This window comes from Ursus maritimus, unplaced genomic scaffold (genome assembly GCF_017311325.1).
Source record: "Ursus maritimus isolate PB19 unplaced genomic scaffold, ASM1731132v1 scaffold_23, whole genome shotgun sequence".
NCBI classification, from domain to species: domain Eukaryota; kingdom Metazoa; phylum Chordata; class Mammalia; order Carnivora; family Ursidae; genus Ursus; species Ursus maritimus.
In genome coordinates this window covers 18,914,134-18,937,163 of record NW_024424786.1, presented here as the reverse complement: position 1 = coordinate 18,937,163, position 23,030 = coordinate 18,914,134, and the positions used below count along the sequence as shown (strand labels likewise).

Sequence of the window (23,030 nt, the reverse complement as noted above, 5' to 3'; positions counted from 1 at the left end):
GGTTTTTCCCTATATATCTCTTCATCTGTCTCTTTATTTGTAATTTTTAATATTTTTTGTAATAAACTGGTAATCTAGTAAGTAAACTGTTTTTCTGAGTTTTATGAGCTGCTTTAGCAAGGTAATTGAACCTGAGGAGGGAGGGGGTCATGGAAACCTCTAATTTGTAGCCAGTTGGTCAGAAGTAGAGGTGGCCACCTGGATATGCAGTTGTCATTTGAGGTGGTGAGGGGGCAAGTCTTGTAGGACTGAACCCCCAACCTCTGGGATCCAATCTGATGATATTTTTAGGTAGGTAGGGTCAGAATTGAGTTGAATTGTAATTCACCAAGCTGTGGAGTGCCATGGTGGTGTCACAGAAATGTCTGGGATGGATTTACCCCCCATTTATTCGGTGATCAGAAGTATCAGAAGTGAAGTATTGTGTGTAGTGTAAAGGAAGACAGTAGAAGTATTCTTTACACTCTCCATTCTGTTCCCCTAGGGTGTTCCTTCTAGTCAATTTTTTTCTTTTTGGCTCTACCTCTGGATTCTTGGCTCAGCTCTTTGAAAGGGTTTCATTTTCCATAAGAAATCATCTCTGTCACTGAGTAGTTGTTTCAGTCTTGTTTTCTACCAGTAGAACTTTGGTGGCCCAGAAGCCTCTTCATTTTGAATTGTCTCAGTCCGTTTAGTTTAAGCTGGCAGTGCTTCTACCAGTACCTGTTAGAACAAATGAAAATGAACAAACAAGCAGAAACAGACATAATACAGAGAACAAACTGATGATTGCCAGAGGGGAGGAACGTAGGGGGAATGGGCAAAATGAGTAAAGGGGAGTGGGAAGTACAGGCTTCTAATAATGGAATGAATGTCACGGGGATGAAAGGTACAGTATAGGGAACAGAGTCAGTGGTGTTATAATAGCATTATATGATGACAGATGGTAGCTATACTTGCGGTGAGCATAGCATAACATATAGCACTGTTGAATCACTATGTTGTATACTTGAAATGAATATAACAGCATGTGTCAACTATACTTCAATGAAAAAAAACACCACAAAATTTTCTGGATTTCCTTTGAATTTTTTTCTCCAAAGCCACATCCATAATTCTTTTCAATCCTGACCTGTCTCTACCTGGGACATATCAGGCTGCTGTGAGATAATTCTCTTGAGATTCTTATATAGTAAGATTGCCTTGTATTTTTCTGAGGCATTAAATGGTCTTTACATCCATGCCCTTGGTTTGATATTTATTTTGAGCTTTTTCTTAGTGTGAGAATTTTTGTTGATTAGAGATATACTAGAAATGTGAATTTGCTTTATTTTCCAACCCAGAACATTTGGACTCTTCATATTCTGCACAGATTTGACTTAATCAACCTGAACAAATTTTCTTTAATTTTCTTTTCTTTAGTTCATCTCTCCTCTTATATCTTTCATATTCATACTGTTTTGATTATTATAGCTTTGTAAAATAGTTTGAAATCAGGTAGTATGATACCTCTAGCTTTGTTTTTCTTTCTCAGGAGGTCTTTGGCTACTTGGGCTCTTTTGTGATTCCATACAAATTTTAGGATGTTTGTTCTATTTCAGTGAAAAATGTTATTGAAATTTTGATAAGGATTGCATTAAATCTGTAGATTGTTGGGTAGTATAGACATTTTAATAAAATTCTTCCAATCCATGGACATGGAATATTTTTACATTTATTTTTGTCATCTTCAATTTCTTTAATCAATGTCTTATAGTTTCAGTGTATAGGTCTTTCACCTCCTTGATTGAATTTATTCCTAAGTACTTTATTCTTTTTTGATGAAATGTAAATGAGATAGCTTTCTAATTTCTCTTTCTAATAGTTGGTTATTAGTATATAGAAATGCAACAGGTTTTGTATATTGATATTGTATCCTGAAGATTAACTGAATTAATTTATTCTAATAATTTTTTGGTGGTGCCTTTAGGGTTTTCTGTATAAATGTCATCTGCAAATAGTGATAGTTTTACCTCTTCTTTTCCTATCTGGATGCCTTTTACTCCTTTTTTCTTGCCTAATTGCTCTAGTTAGGACTTCTAGTATTTCTGTTACTCTGTTGAATAAAAGGTGAGAGTGGGCAACCTTGTCTTGTTCCTCATCTTAGAAGAAATGCTTTTAATTTTTCACCCTTCAGCGTGATGTTAGCTATGGGCTTTTCATATGTGGCTTTTGTTATGTTGAGGTATTTGTTTTATTTTTTAATTGTCATTTTTAGCTATTATGTTTTTTTTAAAGATTTATTTGAGAGAGAGAGAATGAGAGGGAGAGAGCGATCATGAGCAGGGGGGAGGGGTGGAGGGAGAAGCAGATTCCCCACTGAGCAGGGAGTACCATATGGGACTCTATCCGAGGACCTGGGATCATGACCTGAGCTGAAGGCAGATGCTTAACTGACTCAGCCACCCAGGTGCCCCTTAGCTATTATGTTTTGAGGGGCTTTTTATACTGATAAAGGATTTATATCTTCAGCCTTGTACTACCAAACTGTTTTCCAAAGTGGTTTTGCCAGTTTACACACTGACAGTGACTGGGAGTTCCCATTGCTTCATTTTTTCAGTGATATTTGATATTGTCAAACTTTAAAATTTTTGCCAATCTGGGGAGTATGTTGTGAAATCTTGGGGGTTTTAATTTTCATATTCCTGATTACTAATGAGGCTGAGCATCTTTTCCTGTGTGTATTGGCTATTTGGAGATCCTCTTTTATTAAGTGTCTGTTTAAATATCTTGCACACTTTTCTATTGGTTTATCTGTCATTTTTTTTTTAATGTTGTAAGGTCTTTTCAGACCTGCTTGATTTTTCTTTATTTTTTATTTTTATTTTTTAAGATTTTATTTATCTGACAGAGAGAGAGAGATAGCCAGGGAGAGAGGGAACACAAGCAGGGGGAGTGGGAGAGGAAGAAGCAGGCTCCCAGCAGAGCAGGGAGTCCAATGCTGGGCTCAATCCCAGGACTCTGGGATCATGCCCTGAGCCGAAGGCAGACGCTTAACGACTGAGCCACCCAGGTGCCCCGTGTCATTTTCTTTTTATTTAAAATATATTCTGTGATATTACTCCTTCTTTGGTTATATGTGTTGAAAGTATCTTTTCTTGCTTTGTGATTAATCTTTTTATTCTCTTTATGACATTCTTTGATGAACAGAAGTTCATAATTTTAATAATGAATGTTATTGGTCTTTTGCTTCATTACCAGTGCTTTTTATGTTTTGTTTAAAATATCCTTTCCTAATCCAAAAGTGACTAATATATTCTGTATTACCTTCCAACAGCATCGCGGGCATACCTAGGAGATACTGTGGGTCTAGTTCCAGACCACCATGATAAAGTGAACATTGCAATAAAGCAAGTTGAATGAATTTTTTGGTTTTCCAGTGCATGTAAAAGTAACATTTACACTATACTGTAGTCTATTAAGTGTGCAATATCATTATATCTAAAAAAATGTACATATCTTAATTTAAAATACTTTATTGCTAAAAATTCTAACCATCATCTAAGCTTTCAGTGAGTTATAATCAGTGATCACAGATCACCATAACAAATATAAGAATAATGAGAAAGTTTGAAATATTGTGAGAATCACCACAGTGTGACTCAGAGATACAAAGTGAATAAATGCTGTTGGAAAAATGGTACCGATAGACTTGCTTAATGCAGGGTTGCCACAAACCTTTGATTTGTGAAAAACACAGTATCTGCCAAGTGCAGTAAAATGAGGTATGCCTATGTACTTTTGCCTTTAAAATTTGATTATCTTTGTATATGATATGAAATAAGGGTTAAATTTAATTTTTTTCTAAAATAGATACAGTCATCCCAGAACTATTTACTAAAAACAAATAGTCCTTCCCTTTCTGATATGATACACACACACACACACACACACACGCACATATCTGGGGGTCTAGGTTCCCAGTTTCATTTCATAGGTCTGTTTGTCTTCCCCGGCATTATTATCACACTGTCTTAATTGCTGTAGTGTTACAATAGGTCATCATAATTGATGGAACAAGTCTTCACATTTTGTTCGTTTTTTAAGAGTATCTTGACTATTCTTGGTCATTTTCATTTTCATTTCCATACTAATTTTAAAATTATCTTATTAAGTTTTGCAAGTTGGGATTCTGGCTGAGATTGCACTGAATTGAATTTTTCAATTGGGGATAATTGACTTCTTTTCAATGTCAAGGCTTCCAGTCTATGAATGTCATATATCTTCATTTATTTAGGTATTATTTAATCAAGTTTTATATTTTTCTACCTAAGGGATTTTGCATTTGTTTTATTAGATTTATTGTGAGGTATTTTATTTATTTGATTCTGTTGCAAATGTTATTTTAAGTTTTATTTCCAAGCTTTTTTCTTAATGTATAGGAATACAGTTGGGTTATTGTATATTGTTTCTGCTTCCTTCTAGCTTGTTAAATCCTCTTATTAATTTTAATACTTAATGTGTAGTTTTCAAAAGACATTCTGTTTTCTCTATTTCGTTAGTGAACCAGTTTTATTTCTTGCTTTTGGTCTATATACTTTTAATTTCTCTTTCGTATTGTGTTACCTTTAATAAAATGTAGTGATAATTGCCTTATTCCTGATCTAAGGGTGAATGCTTTCAACATTTCACTGTTAAGTATGATGTAGCTGAAACATTTTTATAGATTCTGCTGATCAAATTAAGGAAGTTCTCTTTTGCTTATTGTTTTCTAAGAGTTTTTTTGGTTTTCGTTTTAGAGAGAGAGAGAGCACAAGAGGGGAGGGGTAGAGGGACGGGGAGAGAAAATCTTACTTAGGCTCCACGGTCATCTCAGAGCCCAACATATGGCTCAGTCTGATGACCCTGAGATCATGACCTGAGCCAGAATTGAGAGTCGGATGCTTAACTGACTGAGCCACCCAGGCACCCCTGAGAATTTTTTAAAAATCATGAGTTGTGTATTTTCTGATGCTTTTTTCTTTATGATCATGTGATTGTTTTTCTTTTACCATCTTAATGTAGACAATTACAGTAATTTATTTATTTATTTATTTTTTTTTTTAATGATTTTTTATTATATTATGTTAGTCACCGTACAGTACATCCCCGGTTTCCGATGTAAGGCTCATGATTCATTAGTTGTGTATAACACCCAGTGCACCATGCAATACGTGCCCTCTTTACTACCCATCACCGGTCTATCCCATTCCCCCGCCCCCCTCCCCTCTGAAGTCCTCAGTTTGTTTCTCATAGTCCATAGTCTCTCATGTTTCATTCCCCCTTCTGATTACCCCCCCTTTCTTTATCCCTTTCTTCCCCTACTGATCATCCTAGTTCTTATGTTCCATAGATGAGAGAAATCATATGATAGTTGTCTTTCTCTGCTTGACTTATTTCACTTAGCATTATCTCCTCCAGTGCTGTCCATGTTGTAGCAAATGTTGAGAACTCGTTCTTTCTGATAGCTGAGTAATATTCCATCGTATATATGGACCACAACTTCTTAATCCAGTCATCTGTTGAAGGGCATCTCGGCTCCTTCCACGATTTAGCTATTGTGGACATTGCTGCTATGAACATTGGGGCGCATATGGCCCTTCTCTTCACTACGTCTGTATCTTTGGGGTAAATACCCAGTAGTGCAATGGCTGGATCATAGGGTAGCTCAATTTTTAACTTTTTAAGGGACCTCCACACTGTTTTCCAGAGTGGCTGTACCAACTTGCATTCCCACCAACAATGTAGGAGGGATCCCCTTTCTCCACATCCTCTCCAACAATTGTTGTTTCTTGCCTTGTCTATTTTTGCCATACAGTAATTTATTTTTTAACGTTAAACCTTAGATTTCTGTGATAAACCCAAGTTGGTTATGATATATTATTTTTATCTATTGCCAGTTTCAGTATGCTATTATTTTGTTTAGAATTAAGATCTACTTTCATGAGCTATATTGGCCTGTAATTTTTCATTCCCATATTTTCTTTGATTCTTTGTTTTGGTAATTTCATATGCTTTAAGTCCTTTGAGATTTAGTTGTATTCTTTTAAGATTTTTTTCATATTTTTTACTGTGATATCTGTAGATAAAGATTTTTAAAATCCATTTTGGATTCACTTCAATTATTTTTATTTTATTTTGTTTTATTTTATTTATTTTAGAAGGAAAGAGCGAACGAGAGAGAGCACGTGCACACATGGGAAAGGGGCAGAGGGAGAGGGAAACTCAAGCAGACTCCCCACTGAGTGCAGAGCCCGAGGTGGGCCTTGATCTCTCAACCCTGAGATCATGACTGAGCTGAAACCAAGAGTCGGACATTTAACCAAGTGAAACACCCAGGCACCCCTGCAGTTCTTTTTTTCTATACAGCATAATAGAATTTATGTGAATTAAATATATACACACATAACACTATGTATGTTAAAAGGATAACCATAGATTCAGGAAGGTATATCAAAAGTATTAGGGGTGGTCTGTAAAGATTGGGGATGGAACTAGAAAACAAGTACTAAAAAGCATAAAATAATATTAAAGGATGGAGACTGCATGGACCAAAGATGTTTGTAAGCCATGAACTAAGTACAATTAATTCAACATGAAAACAAAAAATTGACTCCTTTCTCTTCAGTTTCTCAATGCAACCCACATGTTTCTTGATTTTCAGTCAGAATTAAATGCAGTATTTTTGGATTCACTGGACTTCTTGATCTGAATCTTGGTGTTTTCTTCAGTTCTGGAAAATTCTCAGCTGTTATTTCTTCAGAATATAGTTTATGTCTCTTTATTTCATCGTTCTTTCTGGAACTGGTATAGCCTCTCACTTTATATTCCATATTCTTAACATTTCTGCTGTACTGTCCATTTTTATATTTCCTTGCTGCATCCTTGATTTTATACCTAATCTGTTTTCTAGTACACGAAATCTCTCTTTAGCTATGTCTAGTCTTTGCCAAACATATTGTTCTCAGTTGATTATATACTTTTCATATCTAGAAATTATACTGGGATCTTTTAAAAATCTTCTTTGCAGATAGTTCAAACTTGATTTTATTTCTTTAAACATAGTAAGCATAGTTGTTCAATTTTTTTGTGATAATGGCAAAATCTGTAGTTGTGTGTTTGTTTCCATTATCTTTTTTTTCCCTGCTTGTTCTCATAATGCATTGTTGTATTCCATGCCTGATTATCTTTATGTTTTACTCATTGTCCTTGAAAAATAATTTGTGAAGATTTCTTGAGTACCTACAATACAGTTACGTTTCTCTGGAAAGAATTTTTATTTGGTTCTGTCAGATTCTTATGGGCACTGCCAGTCTAGAAACATTGAAATCCTTTTCATAAGTTGAAGTTTCTTTCACCATCCTATGAAACAATCTTTGTTAACAAACTCATCTGAAATTAAGTTGTTTACAACTTTCTGGGATGTGACATTTTTTATTTTCTTCCTCCTTGTCTCCTGCTCCCTTTCTTCTTTATGTTTCATTTTCTTGGCACTTAGGCAATTATTATATAGAAGGTGGGTTATTTTTGCTTCAGTCTTTCCTAAGTTTAACTCTTCTAAATTCTACTTAATTTAATAGGTCTCTTATTGGACTTCCTATTCTGGCAGGCCCTAGGTTTGTATTCCCTATCTCTCAAACCGGAGATCATCGATGCTGTTATTTAATTGTATTCAATTTGGCAAATGCCCACAGGGTAAAAATGGCTTTTTGTGTTTAGTTTATTTCTTGGCTCATGGTCTTTTTGGAATTTAGAATTTGGTTTCATGATTTTTTTTTATTATCTTGCTAGGTCTTTGATACTTTTAAGAAAGTTTAAAAATATTTTATTCAGAATTATTAGTTGTTTTTAGTTGGAGGGTTCATCCAGGTAACATAGCCCATCATTTTTAGGAGTGGAAGTTTCCCTTTTAGAAAGTTTCTTGCATACACATCTGTGATGGTTAATTTTATGGGTCAAGTTGGCTAGGTTATGAAGGGTAAATCATTTTAAAAAATACAAAAAAAATATATTGACCAAATGTATTTGGCCAAACACCTGTCTAGATACTGCTGTGAAGGTAATTTCTAGATGACAGTAACATTTAAATCAGTAGACTTTGAGTGAAGCAGATTACCCTCCATTACGTGGGTGGTCCTCATCCAAACAGTTGAAGGCCTTAAGAGGAAGAGACTCAAGTTCCTCAAAGAAGAAGGAATTCTGCTTCTGAACTGCCTTTGGTCAAGTTGCGGTATCAACTCTTCACTGAGTGTTCAACCTGCTGGCCTGCCCTGAACATTTCAGGTTTGCCAGACTCCCAACACATGAGCCAATTCCTTAAAGTAAATTTATCTCTCTCTGTATGTATACATCCTATTGGCTCTGTTTTTCTGGGTAATGCTTACTAAAATAATACCTATCAGAATGACTAGAAAAAAATATTGATAACCTCAAATGCTGGTGGGGATTTGGAGGAGCTGGATCACTCATACATTGCCAGTGAGAATGGAAAATGGTACTACCATTTTGGAAAATAGTTTGGCAGTTTCCTTCACAACCAAAAGTGGACTCTGTTCATTCAGCCCAGCAGTTGTACTCTTGGACATTTATCTCTAAGAAATGAAAACTTACTTCATGTAGAAACTTGTATATGAATGTTCATTCATGGCAGCTTTATTCATAAAAGCCAAAACTGAAAACAACTCAGATATCCTTCAGTGAGTGAGTGCATGGTAAACAAGCCATAGTATGTCCATACCATGGACTATGACTCAGGAATAGAAAGGAATGAACTGTTGGTACAAGAGCTTAGATGAACTTCAAGGTGATTATTATGAGTGAAAAAAAATCCAATCTTTTTTTTATTAGGGGAGATTAATTAATTAAGTGATCTCTATACCCAACGTGGGGCTTAAACTCACAACCCTAGATCAAGAGTCACATGTCCTACCGACTGAGCCAGCCCGGCCCTCCTGAAAAAATTCAGTTAATATGTTACATGACGTATGATTCCATTTATATAACACTGTTGAAATAACAATTATAGAACTAGAGAACAGATTAGTGTAGCTGTGGGTATGGAAACAAAGAAGCTGCATGAGGGAACCATGGTTGATGGTACAATTCTGTATTTTGATTGCAGTGATAGTTACATGAAGCTATAGATATAATAAACTTGCAAAGAATCATACACACACGCACACACAATGAGTGAATGTATAACTGGTAGAATTATTGTAAATTCTGTGGATTGTACCAATGTCAGATATACAGTTTTTATATTGTACTATTATTCTGCAAGATATTAACACTGGAAGAGGCTGAGTGAATGGTGTATAGGACTCCCTGTACATTTCTTTCCAACTATCTATGGATTGATAATTATTATTATGAGAAGTTGAAAAGAGAAGTTTCTTGCAGCCTGATTCATACACTAGCTGGGCTGAGAAAGATATATAAGTGCCTTGGTTTTTAATAAAAGGCAGCTACTCCATTCATTCTCTTTCTACTTTGTAGGTTTTAAAGATTGCATTACTATTAGTATTCATACCATCCTTACAGAATGCTGTATATCAAGGCAAAGTTAGGAAGCATTGTGTCTGGCAACCTTGGTACGAAGCAATTACTGAAGGGTCAAGCCTTGCCTGCAACTTTAGGAATCTAGCTTTTAGGACATGGGGCTTGGGGGCATGCCAAAAATTTAGTCCCTGCAGATACTAAAATAACAGAAAGTCTGAGCCACAGAGAAACTGTGGATGGATCATCATTGCTCAGTGTTTTGTGTATCAAGATCAGAATAGGAGTGATGACAAAACTGTTATTCAGTGTTAAACCTAGAGGATTGTAGGATACACGTTGTTACATTTTTATGGTACCTGCACTTGTACTTTAAAAACTTCAGTTAAAACCTTTTTATATTACAGGAAATACATGTTAATTTGGAGAATGATTTTAAGACTGATTCGTCATCCTCTACCTTTGCTCTTCAAAGTTCTTCGGAGACAATGTTTTCTATTCAGCTGTTACATTTCAAAACAAGTTTACTGGAAGCGTTAGAAGAGTTACGTATGAGAAGGGTAAGCTCATTTTTAAAATGTTTTTTTAATCAAGGAACTTGATTTTGTCCAGCCATTTGGTTTAAGGGGGAAAAAAAAGGCCTAACAAAATAACTTCTTATTTTGAAAGAAGAAATACAGTCCAGATAATGAAGTAAAAGAGAAAAAGGCAGGTACAGTTGATATCACAGAAGGAAAAAGAAGACTTTATAAGCAAAAAGTAAAATGGATTCAGATTGTTAAATACTTAATAAGTCAGCTAGTATTTACCGAGTACCTTGGAGAGCATAGGTAGCACATGGTTAGACACTGGCTGATAAAAAAGAGCTGCTCTTCAGGAGATTACATTTTTGTTAAAGGCTATGAGATAAGTGCCTATGAATGATTAAGTAATGAAACAGGGCAATACATTTTTAAGTGACAAAGTAAATGTATGTGGTAAGTATTCTGATTCAAAGAATAAAATGTCCTTATTTTTTAAAGTGATAACTCTTGAGGTATTTATTTAGAAAGGAAATATCTACATAAAATTAGTTTTTTGAAAGATTTTTAAGAAAGATTTTTAATTTATTTGGGAGGGAGGAAGGGAGCATGAGTAGGGGGGAGGGACAGAGAGAGAAGCAGACTCCTCGCTGAGGAAGGAGCCCCGTGCGGGAGTTGATCCCAGGACCTGGGATTATGACCTAAGCTGAAGGCAGCCGCTTAACCAACTGAGCCACCCAGGTGCCCCTATATAAAATTATAAAAGTTGTTTGGTTTCAGCAGATCTGTATCGTTCAAAACCCCTAAAAGCCTTTCATTTCTGAGACTCTATGGGTCTAAATTTGAAGCTTTTCTTGTCAGTTTTTGTATAAGACAGATAGGAGTTGGTACGATTATGGAAAGAAGAAAATAGATTCTAAAACTACTGTAATTATGAACTAGGGATGGGGTCATTAGGATTTATATATAACTGTGAAAATAGAACAGAAGAGACAGGAAAGAGGGTGCCTGGGTGGCTCAGTTGGTTAAGCGCCAGCCTTTGGCTCAGGTCATGATTCCAGAGTCCTGGGGATCAAGCCCCTGTTAGGCTCTCTGCTCAGCAGGGAGTCTGCTTCTCCCTCTTCCTCTGTCTGCTGCTCTGCCTGCTTGTGTGAATAAAATCTTAAAAAGAAATCTTAAAAAAAAAAAAAAAAAAAAGGAGAAGAGACACGGAGGAGAATCAATAGAATTTGGTGATGTCCTGAAAATGAGCTATGAGAAAAAAGATCTGAAACAACATTTTTATTATGGAATTCTTGTTCCAGGATTTATTTTTATTATGGGATTCTTGTTCCAGGATTTAAAAATATTGAAACTTGTTATCATAATAAGAAAATTTAATTACCACAATGTTCATCCTATATAAAGGGACTTATTATCTGTATAATTAAGGCCTATTTAATAAAGAGAAATCCTGCTAAAAAAAGATATGTTGGGTAAACAGTAAAAAATGATTTTTGTAAGAATAGCTTTAAATGGTATTTTTTCTAAGTTAAAGCAACTTTAGGTAATTATTTAGAACTTCATATTCTGTTTTACTGTGTTTCAAGCATTATATTTGGTCTGTTTATATTCCCAACTTAAAAAATAAGCTTCCTTTAAAAATCTTTTGAAAGTTTCAGGATAGCAACAGGAACTGTGTTTTTAATAACTCAGTGCAGAGGTATATGCTACTTTTAATAATATTCTTCACTGAAAGAAGAACTTTTCTCTTATGAAGGGGAAAATTCCTCCCTTTTATTGGAAAAAGAGATGTATTGATTTTCGCATTTACCATGATGGTAATACTTTATCCCTATTGTGAAATTTTAATATTCTTCCCATATTTTATTAGGAAAATTTTGAAAATACACAATAGTTGAAAGAATTTCACAGTAAACACCCATATACTCACCATGGTGGGTAGAATGAGGGCATCCCAATGATGTTTACATTCTCCTCCTCAGAACCTTTGAATATGTTGCCTTACATGGCAAAAGGGATTTTGCAGGGGTGCCTGGGTGACTCAAGTAGTTGAGCCTCCAACTCCTGGTTTCAGCTCAGGTCGTGATCTTAGGGTTGTGGGATTGAGCCCCACAATGGCCTCTGCACTGGCCATGGAACCTGCGTGGGATTCTCTCTCTTTCCCTCTGTCTCTCCCCTGTTCTCTTTCTCTCTCTCAAATAAATAAAACTTAAAAAAAAGGATTTTGCAGGTATGATAAAGTTATGGATTTTTAGATAGAGGGACTATGCTGAATTATGCAGGTGGGCCCAGTGTATTCATAAGGGTTTAGAATCAGAAGGAAGCAGGATATTCAATATCAGAGAAAAAGATGTGATGACAGAAGTAAGGGGCATGGTCAGAGAGAGATTTGAAGATGTTGTGCTGCTGCCTTTGAAGATGGCAGAAGCAAATCATGAGTCAAAGAATGCAGATGGAAGCTGGAAGAGGCAAGGGATTTTTCTGTGGAGACTTCAGAAGGTATGTGGCCCAGACAACATCTTGATTTCAGTTAAAAACATATTAGACTTCTGACCTCCCAAACTGTAATAGAATAAATTTGAATTCTTTTAAGCCAACAAATTTGTTTGTTATAGCAGCACTGAGAATCTAATACACCCACCACCCAGATTCTACACTTGATCTCATATACATCCATCTATCATTGGTCTTATTTTTATAATGCATTTCCATGGAAGTTTGAAATTAGTATACTTCAGCATGCGTATCATTAAAATTCAGTATTTATGTATTTTTCTTTTAATATAAAATGTACGTACGGTTTACCCTTGAGCAACATGGACTTGAACTGCACAAGTACACGTATGTATGGATTTTTTTCGATAAATACACAATACTGTAAAGATATTTTCTCTTATGATTTTCTTAACATTTTCTTTTCTCTAGCTAACCTTATTTTAAGAATACAGTATATAATACATGTAACATACCAAATATGTGTTGATCAACTGTTTACGTTAGGTAAGGCTTCTGGTCAACAGTAGGCTATTAGTACTTAAGTTTTTCGGGAGTCAAAAGTTATATACAGATTTTTGACTCTCCTGGGAGTTGGTGCCCCTATCCTCTGAGTTGTTCAAAGGTCAACTGTACAATGAAATGTATAGTTCTTAAGTGCACCATTTCATGAGTTTTAACAAATGCGTATCACTGTGTCATCCAAATCTTCATCAAGATACAGATTATTACTAACTCCCCCAGAGAGTTCTTTCATGTCCTTTTTCACTTATTCCTCATCCTTATCCATCCAGAGGCCACCATTGTTCCTTCTTTTTTCCACCAGGGATTAGTTTATTGATGTTCTAAAAATTCATATAAATGGAATCATTACAGCATATATTCTTTTATATAAGTTTTCTTTTACTCAGCATATTTTTGAGATTAATTTGTTATTGTAAATATCAGTAGTTTTTTTCCTTTTTATAGTTGAGTACTATTCTATTATATAAATATTACACAATTTGTCCATCTGTTGATGGACACCTGGGCAGTTTTCAGTTGGTGGCTCTTATAAATAAAGCTACATGAATATTTTTGTACAAAATGTTGGGAAGGCATGTATGACACAGCTAAGCAAGAAAAGATCTTATTTGGAAACAATTTATGAGATGTTGATTAACTCACATGCCCTCCCTGCTTTCCTGAATCTTCATTGAAAAATTTTAATATTTCCCCTTGGTAGTCTGTGAAGAGATATTTTTATTTAGCATTTTAAAAAGAAAGCAAAAAAGAATGAGATCCAATCAAAAGTAATAATTATATTTAATTTGTAAAGCTAAAAGGAGTAGAACTAAAATACTGAGCTACAATTATTGATATGCTTGGGTGGAATTGATTCTTAGGTCCTTGTATTGTTCAGGAGGTAAGATCTTGGCCAGCAATAGACTTTGTTTAGTTATGAAGGCATATTAAAAATTTCAGGTTAATCAGCAAGTGAATAGGGTTTGTATCATCCCAAATAATAGAGAGAAAATATGCAATCATAATAAGGTATCTTTGATTTGATGTTGGAAATAGCCATAAAGAAAGAGTAATTTTAGGTTTTAGCTGTCTCCGAAGCTTTATCCTGGTTAAAAATACTGGTGCTGTCTTCTGTGTATTCCAGAAACTGGCCCAGCTAATCTACATTTTTTCTAATTAGTTTTAATACTGTAAGGTTTATTAATGGTAAGCTAAAGTCTTTCTTTTCTCTTTTCTCTCTCCCCTCCCCTTGCCTTGCCAGAAAATGTCTTTATTTTGCCATAGATTTATAGATTGCCATTTATGTTCTGTCAGTATTTTGAAGAGATTCTGTTGAGTTCTTTTGTTGCAGTTGAGAAGTTTGATGTTCATTTAATTGTCCCTCTATAGGTAATCCATCATTTCTATTTGTTCGTTGGAGCTTCTTTTTATCTTTAATGGTCTGCAGTTTTAATATGTCTATATGATAATTTATTTACATTTCTTGGGACTCATTTTGGTTCCTGAATCTTAGGAAAATTTTCAGCCATGATCTTTTTGAGTATTGCCTCTCCGTTATTTCTTCTGTTATCTTCTTCTGGAACTCCCATTAGAGAGCTTAAATTGGACCATGTCATTTTATCTTTTATGATTCTTAACTCTTTTATATTTTTCGTGTATTTGCCTCTCTACTGCATTCTGGGTGTTTCATTTTATTGTTTCCTAATTGTCTCTTCAGATGTTTTTACTTGTTTGCTAACTTGCTTAGAGTTTTACATTTCAATGACTATGTTTTTATTTCTGTGTTCCTTCAAAGAATCTGCTGTGGTCTGAATATTTTTGTTCGTCCAAAATTCAAATGTTGAAACCTAATGTCCAATGTAACAGTATTAGGAGGTAGTGTCTTGAGGGGTGATTAAGATATGAGGGATAGAGTGGAAGAAAGGGATAAAGAAAGGGGGGGTAATCAGAAGGGGGAATGAAGCATGAGAGACTATGGACTATGAGAAACAAACTGAGGGCCTCAGAGGGGAGGGGGGTGGGGGAATGGGATAGGCTGGTGATGGGAGTAAGGAGGGCATGTATTGCATGGTGCACTGGGTGTTATACACAACTAATGAATCATCGAGCCTTACATCGGAAACCGGGGATGTACTGTATGGTGACTAACATAATATAATAAAAAATCATTAAAAAAAAAAAGATATGAGGTATAGAGCCCTCATAGATGGGATTAGTACTCTAACAGAGCTCCCTAGCCCCATACACAATGTGAGGTTATGAACTGGAGAGCATCTGTCACCAGAAATAGAATCTGACCATGTGGGCATCTCGATCTTAGACTTCCAGTCTCCAGAACTGTGAGAAATTAATTTCTGTTGCTTATAAGCACTCAGTCTGTGGTATTTTGTTATAGAAAACTGAACAGATTAAGACAGCATCTAAAAATTTAATGTAATGCCAATCAACACCCAGGGGTATGTTTTTCAGAATTTGGCAGGATGATTCTAAAGTTATATCTGTAAGAAAATGTATAAATATATATATATCAAATCCTTATGTTGATATATATGCATATATCAAATCCTTAAGCTAATACATTATTATATATGTCAATTTTATCTCTAAAAACTGGAAAAAGAGTATGAGTATAGACAAGAAGCTTTTCAAAAGATAAGAATGAAGTGCTACATGCTTTATCAGATATTAAAACATGCTCTAATCCTATAATAATTAAAAATGTGACACTGTTGTAGGAATAAGCAAATCAGTAAAAGAATAAATCAATCCAATGGGGAAAATAAGGACAGTCAGTCAATAAATGGCTTTGGATGATTCATAATAGTTCATGCACAAAAATAAATTTTAGGAGAAAAAAATCAAATGCAAAGGAAAAGCGTATATGTATGTTAGAAAATATGAGACTTAATTTTTATAGTCTCAGGAATAGAGATTACCCTACCTAAAAGAAAAGATGGCTAGATAAGATGACATACAAATTATTAGCTTCTGTGGGATAAAAGCTGCCTTAAACAAAGTCTAAAAACCAGTGGCTGAGGGGCACCTGTGTGGCTCAGTTGGTTAAGTGACTGCCTTCATTTCAGGTCATGATCCCAGGGTCCTGGGATCAGGCCCCACATCGGGCTCCCTGCTCTGCACGGGAAGCCTGCTTCTCCCTCTCCTTCTGCCTGCCTCACCCCCCGCTTGTGCTCTCTTTCTCTGTAAAATAAATAAAATCTTTGAAAAAAAAAAAAAAAACCAGTGGCTGAGAGAAAATATTTGCCTCATGCCAAATGGAAGAAAGGATCAATATCTTTTTTTTTTTTAATTTTTTTTTAAAATATTTTATTTATTTATTCAACAGAGATAGAGACAGCCAGAGAGAGAGGGAACACAGCAGGGGGAGTGGGAGAGGAAGAAGCAGGCTCCCAGTGGAGGAGCCCGATGTGGGACTCGATCCCGGAACGCCGGGATCACGCCCTGAGCCGAAGGCAGACGCTTAACGACTGCGCTACCCAGGCACCCCAGAAAGGATCAATATCTTATTTGCAAAACATTTATACAAATCAAAAGACAACACAATAGAAAAAAGAAAAATATTAATAATCATAAAATATACAAAATTATGCTTACTACTAATAAAATAAATACAAATTATTGAAAAAATAAATGCAGATTACTGAAAAAATATCAATACCAGTGTTGGCAAGGTTTTTCAGGAATGAGTATTGTTATATCCTTTCCTTATGTGAATTAGTACATATGATAAATAGATATTGACTTCTATGTCTCTAAATTTAAAATGTAGAATTTCCTGATCACTAAGTATGAACAATTTACACTTTAGGATAATTTCTTATGTGGGCTTAATTGAGTAAAGAATTTTTACAGTGATATATCCTATAATGTTGTAATGGGAAAAATTATAAACAATATAAATGTCTATCAACAGAAGGTAAACAAGTGATACTGTTACATTAGTAGTTTTCAATAAGCCATACTTCTTGGTATTCATACCCTTGAGTAAGTTACTCCCATATTAGCTTAGCCCTGGTCATGTGACTTGCTTTGGCAAGCAGGACGCTAACAAGCATGATACAAAGCAGGGGCTGGATAATACTTACACATGAGGGCTTATTCTCTTGGAACATACCCTTTTGGAAGTCAGCTGCCGTGCCATAATCCTAGAATAGATTATTTAATGATGAGAAGCTGCGTGAGGAGAGACACTGGAGTGAGAGAACATTATGGTAATTGTAGCCTCAGTCAAGCTAGCAAGTGAATGCATTTGCATGAGTAACCTGACCCATAGCGTGTGAAACAGAACTGCCCAACTGATCTTCGTCAATGTGTAGAACTGTGAGGCTTAATAAATTGTATTTTAAATCGCTAAGTTTTAAGGTAGTATCATACGCAGAATTAGTGACTGAATCAGATATGTAGAATATTTAATGTAGCTCTTAAAAAGAATAAGGTAGGTACATATGTACTAACATGGGAGATGTAGATGGTCTGTGGTGGTATAGGACCATAAAAATAACCCTGCAAGCTGAAAACATGCAAAAGGATCTTAATAATAAATTAATACAAGTTGTGATTGTTCTGTGACTTGAAAATATTTGTGAAAACATTATATACTCTCTCACTTTCATTATAAATGTAAAGGAAAATGAAAAAAATATTTAGTATACTATAATTTAAGCATTTTATTTACTTATTTATTTAGAGAGAGCACATGGAGGGAGGGGCAGAGAGGGAACGAGAGAATCTTAAGCAGGCTCCACACCCAGAGTGGAGCCCAACACGGGGCTTGATCTCATGACCCTGAGCTCATGACCTGAGCCAAAATCAAGAGTTGGATGCTTACCTGACTGAGCCACCCAGGCACCCCTTAGTATACTATAATTTAAAATGTTAGATACATTGAGAATTAATGTGTTTTATTTCTTCGTGAAACACTTATTCAGATAATTTGAGCAGTGCTTGCCTTATGCTTGTCATGTCACTTACAATATGGAGTTAGTGTTATTTCTCTGCCTTTGCAAATTATAATACACCTATTCAAATTTGGATCAGCTTCCCACCTTTTATCCTTTGTATTTTCAATGTTGTCAGATACCTTTGAGAACTCCTTCAGTGTGCTGTTTTTGCTGGCATTACTAATTCTGGGACATCTTCATCCTTTTCATCACAATCACTTTCCTTCCACAGTCACTTTTTGTTTATGTTCATATGTTTATCTTCTCTCTGTTCTTCTGGCTGCATTACTAGGGTCTCTCAAATGGCAGTAGTGTTAACATTCTTATGGTCAGCTATTCTTCTTCCTTTTTTTTAAAATAACAATCTGATTTTTATTCCAATATTTAGAAAATTGCTATATACTTTGAATGGATGTACAATGATGTATGAAATAATTATAACAAAGCTCTCTAGAGAAACACATTTAAGCTTAAGAAAAATTCCACAAATGGTTGACACATTTTCTATATTTAAATTTGAATATTTTTTCACATGAAATAATTATAATTAAGCACACAATGAAATATAAAAGCACAAAGATGGAAATCAGCTTAGGTATCAGGTAGTCTTTATGAATAAGACTCAAGTCAAAATAAAAAATAGAGAGATATATGACCATATTGAATTTTGTGTCTACTAGAATTAAAGGAGCATGAAAATATGTATTGCCCACTGGCCAATTGGCCAGAGGAATTTTCTAAAGAAATCTCTCCATGTTGAACTAAAAGATAAATAAAATGTTAATTTTTAAAAGTCTTCTTTTGGAGAATAAATACGACATTAATTTAAATTTTTGTTTTATGAACTGGATTGACAAATCTAATTTTATTTTGAAAAATTATTGAGAAACAAACATCCACAACTCAAATGAAAAGTGATAAGAATAAACTATATGAAACCTAAGTAGTCCTACATAACCAAAGGCTAATACTTAATATATAAGATATCACTGCAATCAGAATTGACTTACATATATTTTCTCACTTCTGCTTCATCTTTTTCTCTCAGAGTATTCTCTTTATATTGGAAGTATTAAATGTGTATTTTACAATATCTTCCAAAAATCCCAAACACAGAGACAATATTATTATATTTGTACTCAAACTATAATAAAACTTAGGGGATCATAAAAATCACATTCATTTGTTAAACATATAACTATATTGTAATTATTTCAAATTTCATTAATATCCCATTGATAGACTGACAGTGTAGCTATTTCTTCTATAACTCCATTTATATTTTATTCGAATTTCACTTCCAATGTTATTCTCTCTCTTTTTTCTTTTTCTGCACTTTCATCTTTGTTGGCCAATTCCCTTTTTGGATTATCTGTTTTTGTAAAATGTTATGTGGATTTATCACTAGAAGATAAGAAAGAAAACACCTTACATGCTTTACTGTCTTGGCATAAACTGAATAACAGATACACGTGACCAGTCATTGACAGACTGTGAAATAAGTGATGTGATTGATTACTGATCCTGATCTGTTACTTAGAAATGATTTGTGGATTGAAGAGTTAGCAGTGAAATTTGTGCAATTACCCAGGATATTGTACCATGGTAACTGAAATTTGAACCATGTTTTTAGGGAACTGGTGGCGTTTAACCAAACAAGGTAACTGAAATTCATGTTTATTGGAATCGTGAGGGCTGCTTGTATATTGTTAAATGAAAAATGCTGGTTGTTTTTTAAATAATTAAAGTAAATGTTTGTCTAGCCAAAAAAAAAAAAAAAAACAGTTCTGGGAAGATATATATTAAATCATTAACTACAGTTATTTTAGAAGAGTAAAGTTCTTCATAGTATTTTTGTACCTGTTCTGTAAATTTGAGGCTGTTTTACAATAAAAGATTTAACATGATATAAAGTATTCGGCATGCCAAGAAATGCTATATGATCAACACCAATATAAAAACCAGACAATAAAAACAGTATTTTTTTATATGGATATGAAAAAAGGGGCATTTTATTTTATTTATTTATTTAAAAGATTTTATTTATTTATTTGACAGAGAGAGAGACAGCCAGTGAGAGAGGGAACACAAGCAGGGGGAGTGGGAGAGGAAGAAGCAGGCTCCCAGTGGAGGAGCCTGATGTGGGGCTCGATCCCAGGACTCCGGGATCCCAGGACTCCGGGATCACGCCCTGGGCTGAATGCAGATGCTTAACGACTGAGCCACCCAGGTGCCCCAAAAGGTGCATTTTAAATAGAAAAAGAAATTTAATGTTATAATTAATTCATTGAAGAAATTAGAAAATTGAGAAAATAAGGGAAGAGATGGAGAATTTTATCTGAGACTTGAAATCTTAAAAAATAATCAAAAGGAAATTCTGGAAGTAAAATATATAATACCCCAAATTAAGAACTCCCTGGGTTTAACAGCTGCTTAGATAGCAGAAGACAGGATTAGAGAAATGAATAAGAGAAAATATCCAAATGATAAAGTGCCACCTACAGATTTAGGAAACTCTGCAAAACTTCCAAATGTGATGAATACAAAGAAAATCACACTCAGAGGCGTCATAGAAGGACTACTGAAAAACCAAATGGAAAATCTTAAAAGCAGCCAGAGTGGAAAAAGATCCAATATTTTCAAAGGCACAATAATACAATCGGTAGTGGACATCTCAGTAATAATTATTCAGCCCCAAAGACAATGCAGTGACACTTTAAAGTACTAAAAGAATAACTACCACCCTAGAATTCTGTTCTCCTAAAATATCCTCAAAAATGAAGGTGTGAATCTTAATTAAATTTTAAATGAATTTTTCTAAATGAAAGAAGCCAGATCCCAGAGGCTGTGCAATATCCAGTGCATTTTTATGACATTCTGGAAGAGACAAACTATAGGGATGGAAAACAAATCAGGTGTTGCCAGGTGTTGATAGGCATTGACTATAAATGGAATGCATGAGAATTTTGGGGAGTGATAGACCATTGTGTATGGTAAAGTAGCAGTGGAAGCATTACTTCGCATGTCTGTCAAAACCCCTAAAACTATGCCACAGACTGAACTATACAGTATGTGAAAATTCAGTCAGGATTCAGGAGAATTCCAAGATGGAATGCAGACTGTGAAAATATATGTAACTGTTTTACTAACCAAATGACATCACTTTAGTGAAAGAAATGGGTGGGAAGAGAAGCTGACTTAAGTAACTTTGGAAAACAGTATTTGACAAGATACTGTAAGGATAACACCAAAAAGGTACACAAACACTCTCTCTGGTTGGTAAATTTGTTTCTCATGGGAATAAGACTGAAACTACAGGTATACCAGGGTTAAACAAATAAGCAAAAACTGTAGATAATGAGAACTGGGTAGAATGTTTATCTCTGTTGAAGGGGGAAGTTACAAATAAGCATGACTGAGCCCTGTGGTGCTAGATTGGAGTTGGAGATACAGTATGAACTCATGATTTCATGATATGCAGATGAAAAGATACATAAATACAGAAGTATATATGTATATGAATTAGTATATTCTAGCTCTGCTGAAAAGTCCTAGAAATAGTGACACCCCAGTATCAGCAACCATATCTAGGGCCCAGATCTTGGTTCTAAATATCATTATCTAATAAAAGAAACCAGGACTTCTTGGAGAAATGGCTTATTCCAGGATTGGATATCCTGTAGTGCTGGAAAGTAAGGAACAACATCTCAAAAGGATGCAGAAGCCAATGTGAAAGAGCTCCTCATGGACAAAGCTGGAACAATTTGAGCAACAAAATAAATAATGATAGTATTGGATAATAACCCAAAGAATAAAGTAAATATCCATTATTTCCTACTGATAGAAATAAATGATTGAATAGATAAATGGGGGGAGACAGAACAAATCTCCTTTACAGGAGATTACAATTAATTAATGTAGAAGGAAGGAGAGAAATAGAAAATTGCCCTTAGAATATTATAGTAATAATTACTACAGTCAAGGTCCACTGATGAATGCTAAAATTAGTGGGTGAAACTTATAGATGAAACAGAATAGTTGCATAGGAGTATCTTCCCCAATTTATTTGGCAAGTTACTGTGATTTTTTTAAATTGAAGTATAATTAACATACAGTGTTATATTAGTTTCAAGTATACAGCATACTGATTCAGCAATCTTATATATTACTCAGTGCTCACCACAATCAATGTAGTCCCCATGTGTCACCATACTATGTTATTACAATATTATTGACTATTTTCCTCATGCTGTAATTTTCATGTGCATGACTTATTTTATAACTGGAAGTTTAATACTTCATAATTTCCTTTATTTCACCCATCCCCACCCACTTCCCCTCTGGCAAACATGAGTTTGTTCTGTGTATTTAAGAGTCTTGTTTGTTTGTTTCTTTGTTCATTTGTTTTGTTTTTAGATCCCACATGTAAGTGAAATTCTGTGGCATTTGTCTTTTGTATCTGAGTTAGTTCACTTAGCATAATACCTTCAAGCCCATCCACATTGTCCCAAATGGTAAGATCTCATTCTTTTTTATGGCTGAGTAATATTCCATTGTAAATACATACCACGTCTTCATTATCCATCTATTAGTGGGGACTCAGGTTGCTTCTATATCTTGGCTATTGTGAATAATGCTGCAATAAACATAGAGGTGCATCTACCTTTTTGTATTAGTGTTTTGTTTTCTTTGGGTAAACACCCAGTAGTGGAATTACTGTATCTTATAGTATTATGATTTTTAATTTTTTGAGGAATCTCCTTACAGTTTCCTAATAGTGGCTGCACCAGTTTACATTCCTACCAACAGTGTGCAAGAGTTCCTTTTTCTCCACATCCTCACCAACACTTGTTATTTCTTGTCTTGTTGATTCTAGGCATTCCGACAAGTGTAAAGTGATACCTCATTATGGCATGGTTTGCATTTCTCTGATGATTAATGATGTTGAGAATCTTTTCATGTATCTGTTGTTCATCTCCATGTCTTCTTTGGGAAATTTTTCAGGTCTTCTGCCCATCTTCAATTCAATTATTTTTTTGGCATTGAGTTGTATGCATTC

The 23,030-nt window shown here is 34.7% G+C and overlaps 1 protein-coding gene across 1 annotated transcript in view; it reads left to right on the top strand.

Moving 5' to 3' along the window:
• Window positions 1–8,735: 8,735 nt before the first annotated feature.
• The window catches only part of CCDC73 (coiled-coil domain containing 73), a 116,216-nt gene continuing 101,921 nt past the window's right edge, over window positions 8,736–23,030 (top strand). Inside the window, exons 1-2 of the mRNA XM_008686940.2 lie at window positions 8,736–8,774; window positions 9,900–10,052. Of these exons, the coding sequence (XP_008685162.1) occupies window positions 8,736–8,774; window positions 9,900–10,052 (192 nt within the window). The remainder of the gene's footprint in view (window positions 8,775–9,899; window positions 10,053–23,030) is intronic.